Source organism: Pholcus phalangioides, unplaced genomic scaffold (assembly GCF_987345545.1).
Source record: "Pholcus phalangioides strain wild (caught in Gottingen) unplaced genomic scaffold, Ppha-v1.0 ptg000011l_1, whole genome shotgun sequence".
In the NCBI taxonomy this organism is placed as follows: Eukaryota; Metazoa; Arthropoda; class Arachnida; order Araneae; family Pholcidae; genus Pholcus; species Pholcus phalangioides.
The window spans coordinates 11,069,916-11,090,357 of NW_028301604.1; the positions used below are offsets into that span (position 1 = coordinate 11,069,916).

Here is a 20,442-nt window from a genome sequence, read left to right on the forward strand (position 1 = left end):
TGACCAAAACAGTGACCTAGTGAGCGAGAGACCAGATCAGTGAACGACCAAAAGATTGACCAAGAAAGTGTGCAAGCATATGAGTGAAGAAAATAGTTACTTAGAGGCAGAGACGTATTTACGGAGGTAGGGACTGAGTGGGGCTATAGCCCAGGGCGGTAAACTCGAGGATTGAGTGGCGAAGAAAGAGAAAATTAGACTAGAATCATGGGTGTCGGAAAACTTTCGAACCTGTTGGGAATTTCACACAAATTTCCTTTGGTGCTTGAGCACCCACAGCACCCCCGGTTCCGACACTACGAATGAGAGAAGGGCAGCAAAATTTTTGTAGCCCGCAGGTGGCAGTGGCAAAGCCATAAATACGCCTCTGGCCTTGGCCATGGATTTTATGCATCATGCTTGACTACGTCTAAGAAGCTATATCGATGCTGCAGTAATACACATAGGCAAAATCTTTATGGCAAATCAAATTTCCATCTTCATACAAGTCTTCAACATCTGGAATCAAAAGGTAGAGAACCTAATGTACACCTTCATCCAGAGAAGTCTTCTGATTCATTGATCTCTAGTTTTTAGTTCCAGTAGCTACAGACTTCGTTTGAAGATGGAAAACGAAGATTGGATCAAGCATTCGACAATGTCCATCAAGCATCACCGATACTTCGGTGGTTTCGTGATATGTGATGATTGTACCTGATGTTGATCCTACCAAGAGATAGCGGAGTCGTGCTAAAAAAAAAATAATAATCAATTGCAAACCAACTGCTATCGGCTCTAAAATAGTGACGATTGGATTCACGGTTGAGGTCCGATCCAGATCTGTGCTGGAGACATCAATTCAATGTCATGATGCATAATATCCATGGCTAAGGCCAAAGATCGCCACAATACAATGTATTAGTACGGTATCAACACGCGTTTGCTCATACTGCCCTACCAAATGCACATGCAATTTTTCATTTGCAGAAATGTCCCGTTTTTCTACCCGTATTACCAAAGTTGAACGATTCTTGGCTTACGTACATAACGAGGAAAGACATAAAACACGAATTGGGCGCGGTAGCCCAGGTCGATAAGATACTCGCCTAAAGTACCAAAGGGTGTTTAGAGGTGTCGCGAGTTCGATACCCGGTTCGTCCTTGTCAGAAAACTTTCCTGACACAGGGGTACAACAAAAACGGCAACTTGACCGCAGCAAAAAATTGCTACCGCAGGGAGTCCCCCATCGAGGGGTGAGCGCACCAACCTCTCGATGAGTGTAAAAAACAAGCCCGCCGTTCGGAATCGGCAATAAATTGTAGGTCCCGGTCTAATTAGCCCTCGTGTGCAGAAAATGACCGTGGTGCGACAAAAATGATCAAATAATAAAACACGAATTCGATCAAGTTTATGTAAATTTTTCATGAAAATATTCACGCTATAATCCGTTTTAAGATGTTCTAATTTTTTAAAACAACTTTCGGTTTGTTCTAATTTTTTGAAATAAAGAGGAAAAAGTAATTTGACACTTTAATAATTCGATCTACTTCATGCAAATTTTTTCCCGCCGACATGCTCAAGAAGAAGCTCTTAGAAGATGAAAATACAAACTACACCGCAATTTGTATTAATTAATTACCCTTAATTTGGGCTTTCTAGCTTCAGTATTTCGTGAACTGCTCTCGTAAATTTCTGGGGTGTTCTAATTTATGAAAACGATGCGTATATGTTACGGCAAATACCGAAATTGGCTCGGCTAAAGTTTGAAATTCTGTAGAATTTCGGACATTGGCCAAAAAATGGCTGGAGATCCTTATAATATCAATACCAATCCCCTAAGATATCAATATTCCAATTTTTTTCATCGTTGAGGTTGCTATAGCTAACCATAATTATAAATGGCCATTATCATCACAAAAAATATGCCAATTCAGTGATGACCCCGAATCATGCCTTTTTTTCGGAAAGAGATCTTCAGGCATTTCACGAATAGACTGGCCAAAGTCCGAAATTCGGACGTAGGCCAGGCCAACCGGCCGATTTCGGGCTTTGACCGTAACATATAAAAATAAAAGGACGACGGTCATTTTCATAAAAGTACTATATGAATTTGATCTAATGAATCAAAGATTGTCTTACTCACTGCAGAGTCCATCGTATTCGGCAGGGATACCGATCTGTTCACAACTGTGTCCGCAACATGTATTTTTTGGACATTGGCTGCAGGGCCTTCCTGGTCGGTACATCTCCCTCATTCGGACGTTTCCCCTGAAAATTGTCAACAATTAGATCTTCTGATGAGCTCAATGAGTGTACAAACAAGACGAGAAAAACCTACTCAATTCTTGTTTTTAAATTCAGAAATTCAGTGAAGAGAAACAAAACAGTTAAATTTTCTTTTTTTTTTTCATAATCCGACGCATTTTTTGTTTTGTTTTAAATACTGTTTTCTTTTCTACAAGTTTTTTCACCGGCAGTGATGTTAACTGACGTGAGAAATTGTACTGCTATGCATGTGCTCACCGTGAGAATGCCGCACATTTTCAGAAGCCTCATACCTTTTAACAGGTCTGTAAATGCTGATGAACAATGATGTGATTGAGCTGAAGGTGATCATGTTCACAATATCAACCTTAAATATTGTCATATACGTGATTCACACAGTATATTATCTACATTTTCCACTTATAATAATGGATTTTTTTTAGCAGAACTCCTTTTTCATGATTATTTTAATTTGGGTACATAGTTTCACAGTTATGTTACTGTGAGTAGGATAACTCAAAAACTGTTACACAGATTTACATGAAATTTGACACACTGATGTAATAAATATGATGATAAAAATGGTGAAAAATATTTTTGAAATGTTCATAAGTTTTTTTTTACATAAAAATTTAGTATTTTTTATATATAAGTTTTGTTTTTGAATTTTTTGGATATTTGATTTCAATTTCAATTTTGAAGAAAAAGATGAGAATATAATTAAGACCTTTTTCGTCACGTTAATTGCATGATGCACTGGTCTCAGACTGAAAAAAATGATGATACAGATTTTGAGTTATAATGCGCAGAGATTTTCAGTTATATATACCTATATATATACACAACTGTGAAATTATGTACCTAAATTGAAATAAGCATTAAGGAAAAGCTTTGTTAAAAAATCCTTTATTATAATTGGTAAACGTAAATACAGTAATACACTGAATCAAAAATATGGAGAATTTAGAATATGTTGGTTGACATTAAGAATGGTTATCTTCAGCTCAATCACATTATTGTTCATTTACAGACCTGCTAAAAGGTATGAGTTAAGCGGAAAAACTGATTGCGAAACATGTATTTTTTGGTTATCACTGTGCAATATGCATTTTTATTTTGCACCACTAACTTCATAAAGAGAATAAACTTACATTGGTCCATAATTGCAGGTATAAAGCTCCACAAATTTGAACCTTCTATCCTTTGAATAACTATGTATAGTGTATCCGCAGCCAACTTTCCAAGAATCGGCCCATACAATCTGATAACACGGAAACAAAATTGATTGAGAAAGTCTATTTTTGTCGCATTAGCAGTTCGACTGACTTTTTTTTAGTTTGTGATTAGTTGTAATTTAGAAAGAGCTGATTCTCAATAGTACCTGACTATAGTGACCTGTCATTGGTCGCTTTGGTGCTCTGAATGGGTTTATCCATCTTGGCCGAAAAAACTGAACTTCTTCGTATAAGCTCTGTATTGTTGCATCCCAATCGGGTACTGGAAGGGAATTACCAGTTTTGGCTTTCATTGCTATGTTTTGTCCAACTGAGAAGGCTTCTGTAAGATTTCATCACAGTAAAATAAATTGATTTTTTTCTGTAATTAATGATATTTCATGAAACATTTTTAAATAAATACTTGATGACACTCAGAATCGACTGCATATTAGTGATACAAAATGCATGATTGCAAAACATAAATTCACGTGATACACTGTATAATGTTTGGCTCCAATGGAAGACCGATTGGTAACCAAGAGAAAGAAATTAATTTCCAAAAAAATACGTCCATTGGAAAACGAACGATTAAAATGCATCCATCATGAAAAACAGCGATTTTTCATGTTGACAAAGAATTATTACGTTTATGATTAGTTATTTTGTAATCGATTCTGATAATTTTAAATAGGTATTAAAAAAATAGAATACTTACCAACTGATCTACATTCGTTGCAATCATGTGCAAATATACATAGATCTGCATGTTTCTGCGCAACGGCAGCTAATTCATTATCCCAGACCTGTTTTAATTTAAAAAAATATATACGTTATATTGGATTGAAATAATTATTGTACAATATACGCCGTTTATTTAAATCACGGATAATGGTACATTTGGGTAATTATCACTTTCACTAAGTATGGAACAGAACAATACCATAACATGGGAAAAATAGTTATCAGGACTTTTCGGTTTACGTTACCAAGTTTTTCCTTTTTGTATATTGGAAGCTAAGGTTGATCTAGACTCATCCCCCCCCCCCATAAGTTATCGTTATCAATCTACGAGACTATGTAGGAGGTCAGAAGGCTCCTTTTTTGAGAAAAATTTCCGTATTTAGTTCAACATGTTCTAATCAGGTCGTAATAGCCACTAAGATCATGTAAGTATTGTAGTAAGTAAGTGTAGCGTATCTTTTGCAATTTTCTCTCCTAAAGTGAAGGCACTTCCCTCAAGATAAGGAAAAAGTTTATCTTTAGTACATGGTCAGTTTCTTTCAATTGATCATATCCACAGTTCTTCGGCCGAAAGACTTTTCTAGGGATCTATGGAGCATACTATACATTAAAAGAAGGTATTGCACAAATACACAGGCACAACAGGCAAAATTCCCAACGAGGTGGCTGAGAAAAAGATGCCCATAACAAATATGGATGTCAGATATTTCTGAAATATAGCAACCCCCAATTAAAAATGAAATTATAAAAACTAAAAACAATATACGCGTGATAAAATATTATACAATGCCCATAAAACATATTTATGGTTGTCTTATTCAAAGTATGGATAACTTCTCGATTTACCCCAACATGTTTATCGTTTCTTTTTAAACGTGTCAATTGTGTTACAATTTACTACCTCCGGGGGTGAGCTATTCCATTTATTTACAACCCTATTAGAGAAAAATTCCCTGCGACACCATAACCTTGCATTGTCCCTCACCAATCGATACTGGTGTCCCCTTGTAAAAGCAGTCGATTGGCGGTGTAATAAAAGTTCATGGTCCATCCTATCCATCCCATTGAAAATTTTGAACACTTCAATCACATCTCCCCGACACCTGCGTTCATCCAATGTAAACATATTCAAAAAATGAAGTCTCTCTTCATAACTCAAGCCCCGTGTGCCAATAAGGACACGCGTAGCTCTTCTCTGCACTCCTTCAACCAAGTCTATGTCCCTCTGTAGGTATGGTCTCCAAAACCATACTCCAGTCCAGGACGAACTAAGCCTCGAAAAAGTGGAAGAATGACTTTAGGAGAGCGCGAAGACTTTTTTTGAAAATGAGACCAAGCATTCTATTCGCTTTTTTGACCACCGCTGAACAATGTTCAGAAAACCTAAGCCGCTCGTCAATGAGAATTCCCAAATCGGTTACCCTAGTTGCATCCGGGATAGTGACACCATTCAACTCGTAAGAGAACCGTGGGTTGTTCGAACCAAAATGAGTGACCATGCACTTATCAACGCTAAACATCATGCTCCATTCATTTGCCCATGCTGCAATCCTGTTTAAGTTGGTCTGGAACAACTCCCTATCGCTTTCATTCCCGATTACCCCCATTAGCTTCACATCATCTGCGAATTCGCTAGTAATCCCATCGATACCCTGATCGAGTTTATCGATAAAAAGTGAAAAAAATTATGGGGCCAAGGACACTTCCTCGAGGAACTCCACTTGTGACGCCTGTCACGTGATCATAGAAGCAAAGGAGGTCAGTTACACATGACTTCCCCTTCCTGAACACATGCTGATTATCCGACAATACATTATTCTCGTCTGTCTACTTCACCAAGTGCCTTTTGATAATAATTTCCAAAATTTTCAAGAGGGAGTTCGTTAAACTCATTGGACCTTCTTTAACGCCCTTTTTTTACAAGTAAACAATGACAGGTCACCTCGTTCACTTTTATACTCTTTGAATTGTCTTTTTTTTTCAAGATAAAGTTTACGCACGCTATCCTTGAACCAAAGCGGGTGCGATGTACAAACATGCTTTTTACGAACAAAGGGAATGACATCGTGCCAAACCGAGGACAGCTTCTTACTAAATTTTATATTCATTGACTTACTATCCCGACTGATTCCGACCGGTTCTTGAAAACTCCTGCTAACCTTTCTCTCAAAACATCAAAGTTGGTTCTCCGAAAAAAGGAACCCTTCTTTTGTTAACAACTTACGCGAAGAAAAGTTACACAGTCGTTAGTTTTCTCTATGACTTTTCTTTGGGTAAGGCAGATAGCAAAAGAATGGTTCTTTGTTATCGGGATAATAATACGTAATACACAACAGGGCTCCCCATATCATACGTGGGGCCCGGTGCGAAAATAATAACAGGACTAGAGAAGTCATAATAATTTCGGGGCTCCTTAGCCCCGATTTTATACATCCTGGTGAAAATGGGAATCAGCATTCAAAAATTCATGCATTATTACAAAATATCCAGGAATACTGAAAAATATAGACACAATTAAATGTAAAAATAACAAAAAAATTAAAGAAAATTTCACACTGAAGAAAATTTTAAATTGATGGAAGAAATAATTCCAGAACCAAATAAAATTATTACCTTAATAAATTATCTGAAAACTAATGAAAATTCAGAATCAATGAATCGAAAATAAGAAAAATAATATAGATAATTCCAGCACACCAATGAAAATTCAGGATATAGGAAAGAAATAATTAAAGATAAGAAAAAATAAGATATATAATAATTAAGATAAGAAAAAAAAGAAAATTTATAGAAAAAAAAATGAAAGAAATATTTTCAGCATTTATGAAAATTCAGAATTCCAGAATTGATGAAAATTCAGAATTCCAGAATTGATGAAAATTCAGAATTCCATAATGAATGGCAATTCAGAATAGATGAAAATTCAAATTTTCAGAATGGAAGACAATTAAGAATCGATGAAAATGCAAAGTTTATGAAAGAAGTAATCTCAGAATTGATGAAAATTCATTTATGAAAGAAATTATCATTATCGTAACTATCATTATCGAAATTATCAGTGGTCGGCTGAAGTTGGTTTTCTGTGGTTCCCAACTTCAAGGCGCAAATGCGAGCCGATCTCCCCGTTAAAAAGTCTCGCCACAGAGAGCAACAGTCCTACAACGATAAATCATTCAATCATAACACTTCACTCATAGTTAGAAAAACTAGTGGCAGATGGCAGCACTATACATAACAAGCATTACAGAGAAACAACAAAAACTTCACGTCAGGTTTCACTACACGTACACGCACATTCCCGCATGTACCGATTCGTTGGATGGGGGGGTTGGATGGGGGGTGGGGGTGTGCACGTGTGGTGTAGTAGTAGTAGGTAGGGCCTCCAAAAAATGGCTCGGGGATCCATGATGTTCTTAAGCAGCCACATCGTTGGGCACTTTGCCTGTTGTGGCGTTGTATTTGTATAACAGTTTGTAAACAGGGCCACTGAAAAAACACGGGACCGGGTGTGACTGAACCTGTTGCACACACCTTTGTACGGCTCTGATACACAGAAACATCAGACAGTTCCATTATAACTCCTTACAATTTCTGATTTAAAAAGAATTTTTTAGCAATTTTAAAATTTTGTTTTGCAACAATTTAAAATAAAATGCACGATTTAAAACGTTTTGAAACCTAACGTGGGAAAGAAAAACGGAGTTGTCCCGTTCGATTAAACAGAACATATGGTCATCGTGCTTACAAACGGGATTTTTTTCGGATGTAGTTATCAATCTTTTATTGTTATCAGAAACCTCAAGCTCCAATGTGATCACTGATCACATTAAGCGGCACACATTGTAATTATATACTTAATGTTAATTTTATCTATTAAGTTAGTTCAACTTTCCTTTCCCCATGTGGAATGCTCTTCACCAATACTATTTACATTGATGTAAATTAAAGACGAGTTAAATAAAAAAAATTAATTATTACAATTTTTCTATAGCAAAGTTTATCAAGATAGATTTTTTTTTTAAATTTTCCAGGAGTGGGAATTTTGTGCTGCCATCTATTGTTGCCGTATAACATTCGAAACATATCCCGAATTGTGAAACCAATTGCGATAAACTGACATTTTTGTGTTACTGAGAATTGTCATACGTAGCTCCCCCCGGAGCTACAGTTTGTAAGCCCGCAGATGGCCCGGGAAGAAAAATTTTATTCTGGTCTGGTCTGGGAGAATCGTCAAAAAAGGGCGGCATAAGCGAGGATGCAAAGGGTGAGGTGCAACCTTGCGGCTGGTTGAAAGGGGCGCAGACTGGGCTTTTGGTTTAGGCACGGAAATTTTTTAAATTTTGGAATGATGAAAATTCACGAGATATGCTGTCACTCTTTAAGCCATGTCACAAAACGTGTTGAGAAAACTATCACAAAGGGCAAGTGTGCATTTTGATGCAAAACACCCATAAAATTTTCCGGAACGGTTAAATTACCTTTTCAGACCCTGGTGCTGACCGGGGTTGCTTTTTCTCATTGTAGAATTTTTTCTTTTGGACCTCAGGGAGTTTTATCCCCGAATCAACCCTTTTAGACCCCTTTTTTGGAATTTTAAAAATTTTTATACGTTATATAAATGTTATTTGATGTTAAAAATGTTTTGATATTAAAATTGATATTCAAAAAATGGATTGGAAACATAAATGTTGATCATTTTTGTCGCACTACGTTCATTTTCTGCACACGAGGGCTAATTAGACCGTGACCTACTGCTGATTCCGAACCGGCAGCGTTTTTTTTTTCTTTATGCTCACCGATATGTTGGTGCGCTAACCCCTAGATGTGGGACTCCTTACGGTAGCAATTTTTTTTTTTCTGTGGTCATGTTGTCGCCGTATCTGTTGTGCCTCCGCATAAGGAAAATTTCTGAAAAGGACCAACCGGGTATCGAACTCACGACACCTCTAAAAATCCTTCGGTATTTAAGGCGTGTATCCTACCGACCTGGGCTACTGCACCCAAACATAAACGTCATCAAATCGTTATTTTTTTTGTTCAAAACTTGCGCAATCCTTCAGAAAAAATTCTGCAGTGAGAAAAAAAGCAACCGATATACACATTTGGGGCACCAGAGTCTGAAAGGGTTAAAGGATTGTGTAAATGTAGAGTTAGAAAAATGGTGAATATGAACTTTGGGGGGAGGGGGATTTCATCAGAGGGCAGTACTTAAAGTACTGGAGATTATTTTTGTTTGTAAATTGCAGGCTTTCATAATAATACCTATACCTAAACTGTCACATTTCATTCATTCTTATCCGTATTTACTACAATATTTCACTGACGGTAATTTTTTTTCAATTCACCGACAATATGCCCCTTTTCTACGTTTTACTATAAGTTTCCCTTCGATACTTTCATGTGTATATGCGCACAATCATTTTATTTCAGTAAAAATATATATATATATTCTTATTTTTTTTTAAGAAATTATCTACGTATGTTTTCCTTTTCCTTGCGAATGAAATAAGATTTATGAAGGAGAAACATTATTCAAACCAGTGACATCAGAAATTTTTTGAGCCTGTGGACACTAGTCTTGAGTTTTAAGTGAAAAATTATGATTTCGGAATCAATTGTGTTGGTACTTGGACCTGTGCGGCAAATTACCGTGCTTCAGCACCCGGCCCCAACGCCACTGATTTAAATCGTATTAAACAGAGTGAAATTTCAGGTCCGTTTCAGCTCAAATAACTGAATCTCTGTTATAGAAAAATACTTTCAATTATAAAAACGAATTTAAATAACGTGCTCATTTCGGATATGCTATTTTTTTTTATTGTTTGTCGTATATGTACTGAGATACAAAATTTAATTTTTCAAACTCTCCTCTAACTTTCAATTGGAAAGTTGTTGCTCCGTCTTTCTTGAGCCCCACAAAGAAAATCCTATGTTTTTAACTGCAATATTAGAAGAGGTATTTGAATTTCAAAATCGATCAAAATGAGGTAAAGGACAGCATATATAGTATTAACCCTTTAAGTGGCACGACAAAAATCATTAAATATCCCCCCCCCCTTAAAATGCCATATTTTTTAAGGAAAATAGACTTTCTTCTGATTTTCAGCAGGTGCGAACTAATGGATATAGAGAAAAGTGTTTCATTGAGAAATCAACTTTACAAATTATCTGAGCTTGTCAATGCCAAAATAAGAGGCTGTTAAAGAGGCGAGATATCTCGTCAAAGCTACTTTAAGGATTAAGGGACAAATATAAAATAAATGAATGAGATGCTTCGTGAAACACAACATCGTTAATATGAGAGGGTCTAATTAAAATGAGATTAAATTAGACCCAATAAAATGAGATTAAATTAGACCCAATCCGCAAATGGGGGGGGGGGAGCTGACAGGTTTGTTACCCCGAGCGGCGAACCAGAGGGAACTCAAATTTTACTATTTAACCTCTCCTTCATCATAACAAGGGGATGCCAAATGTGTACTCGCCCCTGGTGACCAAGCATCTAGTTGTGGTCCTGAATTAGACGATACATCAGAAACCCCCATCAGTAGCGCATTTTCTTCATGCGTCCGGGGTCTCACACTTCAACATCGACTGATACCACATTATAGTACCGCTACATGGCAGGTGTCTCTATGCTATGCACCTACACAAAAATTCAAAAGATCATTGCAGTTTGTTGAAGGTTTCCTAAATTCTGAGATTCCCTATTAAATTTAAAAATCTTAGACTCCTAAGATATGTTTCAATGGCCTGTTAAAACGCCTCCCCCCCCCCCACTGAATAACAGCCGTAATTGGGCCTCTAATATTTTGAACTTACTCCGTATAACTGTGCTCCCATTCGTTTCGGACATGAAAGTGACACCGGCTGCTCCCGGAAAACATTTTCCCATGATTATTTCAAGATACATAGACCTGAATGAATGAACTCCAGAACTTTGCCACTGGACTTATCCCGTTGCCGAGATCTCTTCCAGCTTCGTGGCAGAGTCTGGAACAAGATACATAGACCTAACAATTCAAAACGATCTTTCATCAATTCATAGGTCAACAAGATATGCTAACTACCACGAGATTTTTTTTCAGTCTCACATCTGAAAATTATCTTCTTTTTAACACACATACACATATCTTTGTCAAGGAAACGCCTAATTTTTCAAATTAGAGCAGATGGTGGTTTTTGCGTATGCCTAGTGGATATGTCATTAAATCCTGCACTGCCCTAATTGCTGGTAACTTCAATAATTTATTCGACATATTCCATATATTTTTCGAATGTCTATTATTTAATTTACAAGTAAGTGTATTTCTCTTAAATCTTGTATTTTCCGCAATCCCACCAGACAAAATTTCATTTGCAAAACCTCGAACTTATCAAACCACCTCGAACAAGATCAAATTGGAAAACTTTTTTTTTTTTTAAGGATGTTGTGTGTGTGTGAAGTTTTTGACTTTTTTATATTGATGTTCGATTTTTTTTTAATTGTTGCTATATGTAAGTGCCCATATGCAAAGAAAGATTTATTTATTTAAAAATTTAGAAATCAACACGAAATTTCTCGAATCTCGGCAAATGTTGCACTTTCTTATTATTTTAGAAGACATTTCTTCTTGGGGGACTCGGGAGATAGGACAGCAACATTTTAATGGAAGTTTGAAGACAGAGGGACAGTATAAAAATTAAATTTTGTATTTCCGTACATATACGGCCCCTTGTTAAATAAATGGCATATCTAAAATGGGTACGTTACTTGGATACTCTTTATAGTTGAAAGTATGTTTCTATAACCAAGGGTGCAGAGTTATTTGAGGAACATATATGTGGAACATTTTTAACAATATTAAATGGTTTTAATGACATTTTTTTCTAAGTTAAGACGTGAGGTATGCGTAAGGGTACCTAACTCAAATGGCCCTAGTAAAGATATCGACTCAAACTAATTAATTAATCAATTTTTTTCAATTTTCTTTCCTTTTTAAAGGGCATTTTGACATACAATAAATACAAATCAATCAAAAAAATTTAATGGTTAGTTTTGGCTCAGGTTTGAAGAGGTTATATAAAATTAATAACATTTTCAGTAAAATAGCGTTTACGGAAACTATAAAATAATAGCCGCGGAAATATATGACTAACCCGGGAGAAGGAAAACAAATAAATTACTAGAATAAAGCCATTTGTTCGAATCGAGATTTGATTGACAATCAATAGAGTAATCAGTTATAGTGACTGGAACACGGCCAGTCACGAATTCGGATCTATCTGGCATATGTGTGTTGGGAATATGATATATTTCACATTGAATTGATTTGCCACATTCTTCTTGGTTACAAGAAAGAGAGTATTCGTAAGCACGTCGATGGTGATAAAAGGAAAAGAGAAAAATATAGTACGTTGTGTGCGCATGATTGTTTAGTAGCGAATTGCTTGTAAAAGTAAGTCTAAGAAATGTTGAAGGTGGGGGAAAAGAACGTATTTTCACACCTTTCGCAACGCCTTTAGGTCTATTTGCGAAAAATGATCTGTCATCCTCTCGCTTTGAGTTATAGCGCGAAACGAAAGTGGGAAATAATGACCCCCTTTCCAGCCACGCCAATAAAAGAAGACCGATGTTTATGGTCATGAAAGCCCATATTTCAACACAGCACTTACTAGGCTTCCTCTTTGGTTGATCTATTGAGAAATTTACATTTATACATGTGGTTTTTTTACCTCCAAACTGAACCATAAAAACATTCCAAATAAAGAATAATATACGTATTATGCATTTTATTCATTCATTCATTTTTTAAAAGCATAAATTATTGCACAATCCAAATTTTAAAAATACATTACTAAAACAATTAATTACAATTAAATTAAAACTTAATATTTGCGTCGAAATTTTCACTAAAAGCTCTAACGTGACTATTCTTATACAATGGTAAGATGGAAGTTCAAATCAAAAGCTCGTTTAGTTTTGATTAGGCTGATTGAATACTAAACTAATTATTGATAATTTGCATCAATATACCGACTTGACGTTAGGTTCACAACACACACATGCACAGCTTCCAGCATAACCAAGGTCTTCTTCGTCCACCTGCTAAAATCTCTCCATTGAGACAGAGTGGCTGGCCATGATTTGATTAGGAGGAGGTCGTTGGTATTTTGAAGTAAAAGGGCTATACATAACTACTTTACGGTAACCAGATGACAGCACCAGTGTGGAACAACTAGTTTTTTAAATATCTTTACGAAGTGTAGAAATTTGAAAAGGTTTGTTAAGTCATGTAAGGTACGCGTGGCATGCGATTGTTCGAATAGAAGAGCGATCTTTTATTGACTCGAGAATTGGTTGAGTAGAGATGTGCGCGTTCGAATGGCTGCTGTGGCTTAGCGCGAATTCTAGTTTCTGTAAATAGAACTGTTTTACGTTCTGAAACATTCCTTCTCTTGTGAGCTTTCACGCATCTCAAGGACTCTGCGAAAACGAGATCCCGGTAACAATATTTTAATTAATAAAATTCAGTTAGTTGTTTCACCCCTGTGAAAGTATTTACTGCATTACAGGAAAATGTGACGCAGTAAAAAACACTGCTTTTACAAAATATTCCCTAACAAATGTATAAAACAAATTATGGCCTTCTTTGTGGTAAAATAAACAAATATTTATTATTATGCATTATTCACCATATTTTAATTGGTATTTTTTTATTGTAAGCTTCGGGTGCTGAGACGGTATTTTAAAGTACCAGGTTAATTAGCTCGTTGTGCACTGGATAATTTTTTCAAAAAAATATTATTTTTTTGTTTTTAGGGGGGGCTTTAATTAGATCTGAAATCACCTACCAAAAAATTTACATAATAATTATTTCATTTTTTCATAATGCGGTGGATTAAGGATTAAATATTGATTCATCGCGCAGTATCATTTCAAATTCAAAAAAAAGTTTTTATTCACTTATATATTTTAAATTAAGCGTGAGTTATTACAGAAAAGCGGAGAACTTGACACGACCACGTTTTTTTTACCGGAAAAATTCCAATAAACTTTAATTCTTATATCAGAGTGCATAGAGAGCAACAGAGAAACCATCATTGCGGTCATAAAGTGTGGAGCAGAAATAGCTTCGAGGTGTGGTTTTATGGCTGGATGTGACAGACTCAGAGAGAACTCAAACCATGGTAGAAGGATCATAAAAATCACAGCAGTCAAAGACATAAAATGCTTCGGTATAAATAGAGATCGTTTCATCGTTCCCCCCCCCCTCTCTCCGCATTCTTATTTGGCTCCCCCCCCCCCTTTCATTTCGGTCATATTAGCCACAGGACAATCGGGTAGCTAATGAAAACCTGCGATAAGCTTTTTTTTTATTTAAAAGATATGTATAAAGTGTTACGTAATTCGAATTCTTGTTATCACTTAAAATATGTTTGCAATTAAATGTCTAGTTGATATCAAAAGAGATAATTAAATGTTTAAAACGTCCTCAGGCGACAGCCGTGTTCCGAAACGACTACTTTGAAGCTACATTTATTCGTTGAAGGAAAGGAAAATAAAACCGGATTTTTCATTGTATTTAATTAAAACTACGTGTTTATTCCGAGAGCTATACGAAACATACGATAACATAACCATAAATTTGAATAATTTTCTTAACACCTTTGCGTCCACCCATTTTACCGCGTAATTATGCTCATTAAAATCAACAAAGATATACATACAGAAAATGGTGGTGAATTATTACTTATATGTAGTTTGTTCCTTTTCTTTTGCAATGATTTCGCTGTTTTGAATTTCTTATGAGACACGGTACATTTTTATGTATAATCAGTAGGAATCAATTGAAATACAATCAAACCCCGTTGTAGTGCCCCCTATTTAGCGCCAACCCCGCTTAGCGCGAAAAATTTTCAGTGAAAAAATCTTCCATGTACAGGAACTACACACGTTAATTTGTGATTCGATATAACGCCAAACCCGTTATAGCACCAGGAATCTGCGAGACAAATGGTGGCGCTATATCGGGGTTCGACTGTATATGAGTGCCGATTAAATGGAACTCGTTGGAATGAATTTGTTGAGACGGACGGAAAAAGCGAATTCAACAAATCAATCTGCAAGAAAATCAGAATGCACTTGTGTTATACAGGTGCAAATTCAAGGGAACCAGGCAAAATGCCCAACGACATGGCTGAAAAAATAAATGACCATAAAAGATATATGGATGTCAAATATGTGTATCTAAAATACAGCAACCAAAAATAAAAGTAATTTTCACGGGAAAAGTAGAAGAAAAATATAATACACTGCCTGTAAAAAATATTGTTGTTCTCACCTAAGTATGAATAGCTTCTCAATTTGCCCTAACTATTCGTTAAGAAGTTACCATTGGCACTAAGAGAGGCATGCAAATTTACTCTTCATATCCAAGCTCTTGATAAGAGGCCGGATACCGTCCGTGAATAAGAAATTTGGTCAGTTCACTGCGACGTCACATCAACAACAAGGTGCATTTAAGCAATGCAGCTTACTATCACTTGATGTGCTTTTGTTGCATGACAAAGATTCCTCTTCATTCATGTTTTTAGAGCTTTTGACATAGATACATAATTTTAACGTCTATATAATGCATTTTAACGTCTTTTAAATCACCTGACGATACTGAATGCGTTCGCAAAAAGTTGCGTTACGGAATTCTTTAAACGCTCATATTTCACAGAAAGTATTCAGAATCTATCAGTGCTTCTGATGTCTGCAGGTAAGATCTCATTCAAATTCAATGATACCACTCTGGTTTTGATCTCTCTTCTGATTTGGGCACCTGGCTTGCGGCTCGCATTCATAACGAAATTGTTTTATGCTATATCTCGGAAAGTTCGCAATGCAAATAGACGACAATGGTATCGTCTGTTACATATTCCAAAGATAAATCCTATGGTATCCATTTCATTAATTCAGTACCTACTGACCACGTGATTCAAGCACAAAGTACGTATTCATGTTAAAACTTGCGACCGTGTCTATGACACGACTTACCCCAATTCTTTTCTTTTTCGCAGGTGAATGAAAGTCACTTGGTAACAGATTCTAGTTATGGAATGGCTTCTGCGGAACCTTATACCATACTTCATCATGAATGATTCCGCAAACTGTTCGCAACTAGACAACGGAATCACACCACGGGATATTATGCTGCATTACAATACCATGATAAATTTATGTAGCTTTACTAATGTGACATTGCGGCGGACCAACCAAACACCTTCTATCTATATGGCATCCAACTTCTCAAGAAGTTTAATACCTGTCTAAATGTCCACAGTAATTTCTAAAAAAAGAGGTGCAATTTGTCTTTCTTATAGGTATCTCTTTGTTTTAAATTCTACCACACATTCAGATGTATACCTTTTCGTTCGTCTTCATATATTCACGCGAACGGTTTCCATTTTATCGACCCATATATTTTTACAATATAGAATAACAATACATTGCATCACGCAACTGTAAACACTATCTTTTTTACGAAGTTTAAATCTCAATTTCAACTGAAATTTCAACTCTGTAGAAACTCGAGAAAGTTATTTTATGACAGCACTGTACATGTGTTTAATGTAGAATATCTATAACATTTCACCTATTTTTTAAAATTATGTTGAGGCTATTTTGGTGATGCAAAAGACTCTTCTTCAAAAAGTTTTATGCCTTTAAAACTTACCTTCTTTTAAAATGTGTTGAAGAAATTTGAAACTAACATAAAAGTGAAATTCTTATTTGCCATAAAAGAAGCAAATAAAAGTCTTACGATTGAAAAACAAGATAGTAAAAACCATAAAAGCTCCAAGTATGGAAAATATGTTATGCTAAGGAAAAAAGACACAGCGTGAGAATAAGAACAGGGGCCGTATGAAAAATGATTAAACGTAATAATAATAAATTAATAATGCACACAGCGAGCTATTTCTCTTGTGAATATCTAATTAAAATATATGAATTAAAATGAAATGTAGTATCAGTTCATGCGTGGGTATTACGATATTGTCATACTTTGTTGTTTCTGACAGGCAACGAGGGGAATTTTCGCAACAAAGACATTGAACTCGTCACATAATTTCGCAGCCTCTAAAATATTGATGGTTAATTTTTATTAATGGTGCTACTATTAATAATGAATAATCATTCCAGTTTCGTGTGGAATTCTGTTGGATAACCCGGGGCTGGAAAGAAAAAAAAAAGGCTTAATGGTGATGTTTTGATGCATGCACTGGTTGCCCTCAAACTATTTTTTCCCATCAAGATGCCGCCACGCCTTTTCTGCTGTTATTGGAACGAGATAAAACAGCAACGACACGCAATCACAAGTAAATGTTCATACGAGCTGATCCAGTTGCATGATAAAATACGAGCAGGGGCATCAGATATAACGCCAATTACAAAGAAAATCTCTCATGTCAATCGACGGAATATCATTTATAAAATAATTGTTCGGAAAAAAAATCATTAGAACACATAAAACACTGACATGTCAAAAATATAGAGCCTAAATACAGTCGAAATGTTCACGCATTTCTCATTATTCTGCGGTGATATATTGTATCCGTCGTGATGTGAATTTCAACACTTAAATGTTAATTTTATAAACGGTACGATGTATATTCAGTACGTTTGCGAAATTAAATAATTATTTCATCATGGAAATAACACGAAATCGTGAAACGAATAGAAATCAAATATAAGTACGAGACAAGAGTGAATAGTTTCCGTAAATTATCATAGCTTACGCAGAGAATTCAAATGAAAATAGTAGTGTCGGTGCATATCATATTCACGTTTAATGTTGGAGAAAATACAGGGTGTCCCATAAACTTAGACGGATTTTATAAAATCATAAAACATCAGCACATTAACGTATTGGCTTACGGTGTGCGCCCTTAGACTTGTTAAAAAGTCTGATTTTTTTCGGCATAACAAAAAAATTGATCAAAATTCTCGTCAATAGGCAGATCCATTTCGCACCACGAAAATGAAACACATAATAAACATCTAGATTATACATCTGGCATTTTTTTCGTTTGAGAATATTCAGTAAATGTGCCTTTTCTACCGGTGTCAACATCGCAGTTTAACAAAGAGGCACAGTATAATGCAACGACGCCATAATTAAATTCGCATTCACTTTTGTCTAGAAAGAATTTATTCATAAGCTAGTTGTTGATCCCCCATCGTCTTTTAAACAAAGGTACAGTAATCTCTCAATTATGCATCGGTGCAAGGGAACAAGAAAAATAAGACGCATAAGTGACAGAGGCGTTTAAGTGAATATCAAGAAAAATGCATCGAAAAATATATTTAAGACATGAAAATTGACAGACGCAAGTGCATTATATTTTAATATAGATATTGTTTCATTCTCAGAACATAAGATAATATTTCTTCATCAAACATCATATAAAGCAACTTAAAATCAAACACTGCTTTTGTTGCTATCCTGGAAAGCAGTGTTTTAGGTTTGTACGACTGGAAGTTACTTGTAAGAATTACGACAACGTAAGAATTCTAGCCATTCTAAACTTTAGCAGATGTCCCTAATTTTTTTTTTTAATCATCCTCCGCATTGATCTCTTCATCGTTGTCATGTGCATTTTGTAGCTCTCCTAACTTAGTTATCATCAAACGTTCATTCGTTCAATGAAACAAAAAAAAGCTTTCGTGGCCATCGTGTAACTTTTATAAGCTTAATTCTAGTTCATTCGTTCATTTTGAATGGAATCAATAACTGCTTTCATTACATTACAAATAGTTAAACATTAAAAGCAATCTCTTGTGACAAAAAAATGTGCCATCTTTCTAAAACACTTGCCATTGGTTGCAAGTTCGTAGTTCTATCACCATTCTCTCATCACATCAATTCAACTAACCCCTTCAGTTGAAATCCCTAGCACCTGTGAAGGGACCTGGCCAACTGATACTGATAAGCCACATTGGGCACTAGAATCTCACCATGAGGGTTGTATACAGAATGGAAAAGAACCAAGAACTTAGGGAATATTTTGATCGATGGTTAGTCAGTCATAAACAGAGTTGTAGTCCAAGTAAAGAAGATAATACGCTCTCTGACAGAAATCTAACCAATTTAGTTATACACATGAAAACTTCATTGAAAATCTGTTTGGACTCTTTGAAAAATCTTTTTTTTGGGGGGGGGGGAGAGAAAAAATCTGAACTTTCTGCGACTTAAAATTGAGACGTACATAGCAACCGTTAACGGACACTTTGATCCCCGGTCCCGTGGAATAAGGCTTAATTTTCGGTATCTCACTCTCGTTAGCGGACACTCTCGATAGCGAACAGTGAAATCACGCAAACTCCAATTTTTTTTCAAAACTACTTTTTTTTTAATTTTTGGTCCTAAACCGAGAATTTATCATATTCAAATAAGATTATGTTTAATACCAAGCTCGTTTTGGTAAATATGATAAATCAATTAATTACTCAATTAACTTTACAGGACTATGGTCCAGGATGATGAATTCGAATGGTGCTGTTGGTTTTGTTAATTGATACATGCGATTAAGCTAACTTTACAAGACTAATAATGTTGTTATGATCTTCTTCACACTTATATAATTTAATTCAATTTTTATTGCAAAATATATATACGTAGTGCACGTATCATGTACGGATAAAAATAATTAATTGGTTTAATGAAGAGAAGAAAGGTGATAAATTTTTCCATATTTATCAGACTTTCCAACTTTAGTTGATTATATATAATCGCTGGTAAAAGTGATGTGAATGTAGTGAAATTTAATCAAACTTTCTTTAGAGACGACTGGTGATTATGCATAACCACCGGTGTATCACTTTTACACACACACAGTAACATTTACATTTTAACATTAAAATTGGTATAGGAATCAATTGCGACTGAAACTAAACGTCGTAAAAATGTGAAAGTCGTATAAACTATGTTCTACTGTATATCGTACCACCCCGTTAGCGGACAAAATTTTTGATCCCATGGGTGCCCGTTATCGAGAGGTTCCACTGTAGCATTATTTTCTTTTTTTTTTGGGCGGGAGCACAGAAAATCTTATAAATGAGAGAATGTAACCGCGCACGAGAGAGATCATTTTACTGAATATGCTTATTATCAGGAACAAAAATTTGTAACGCCACCTATTGGCAAGAATTTGAACTTTTTTTCTTATGTCAGAAAAAAATCCAACCAACTCTTTGACAAGTCTAAGGACG

The 20,442-nt window shown here is 35.5% G+C and overlaps 1 protein-coding gene across 1 annotated transcript in view; it reads right to left on the bottom strand.

Moving 5' to 3' along the window:
* The window catches only part of LOC149080047 (cysteine-rich venom protein AnHyalC-like), a 41,604-nt gene that overhangs the window by 2,858 nt on the left and 18,304 nt on the right, over nt 1–20,442 (bottom strand). The window contains exons 3-6 of the mRNA XM_089238572.1: nt 4,177–4,264; nt 3,626–3,801; nt 3,396–3,505; nt 2,123–2,247 (exon numbers count right to left, since the gene is read on the bottom strand). Coding sequence (XP_089094698.1) covers nt 2,123–2,247; nt 3,396–3,505; nt 3,626–3,801; nt 4,177–4,264 — 499 coding nt within the window. The remainder of the gene's footprint in view (nt 1–2,122; nt 2,248–3,395; nt 3,506–3,625; nt 3,802–4,176; nt 4,265–20,442) is intronic.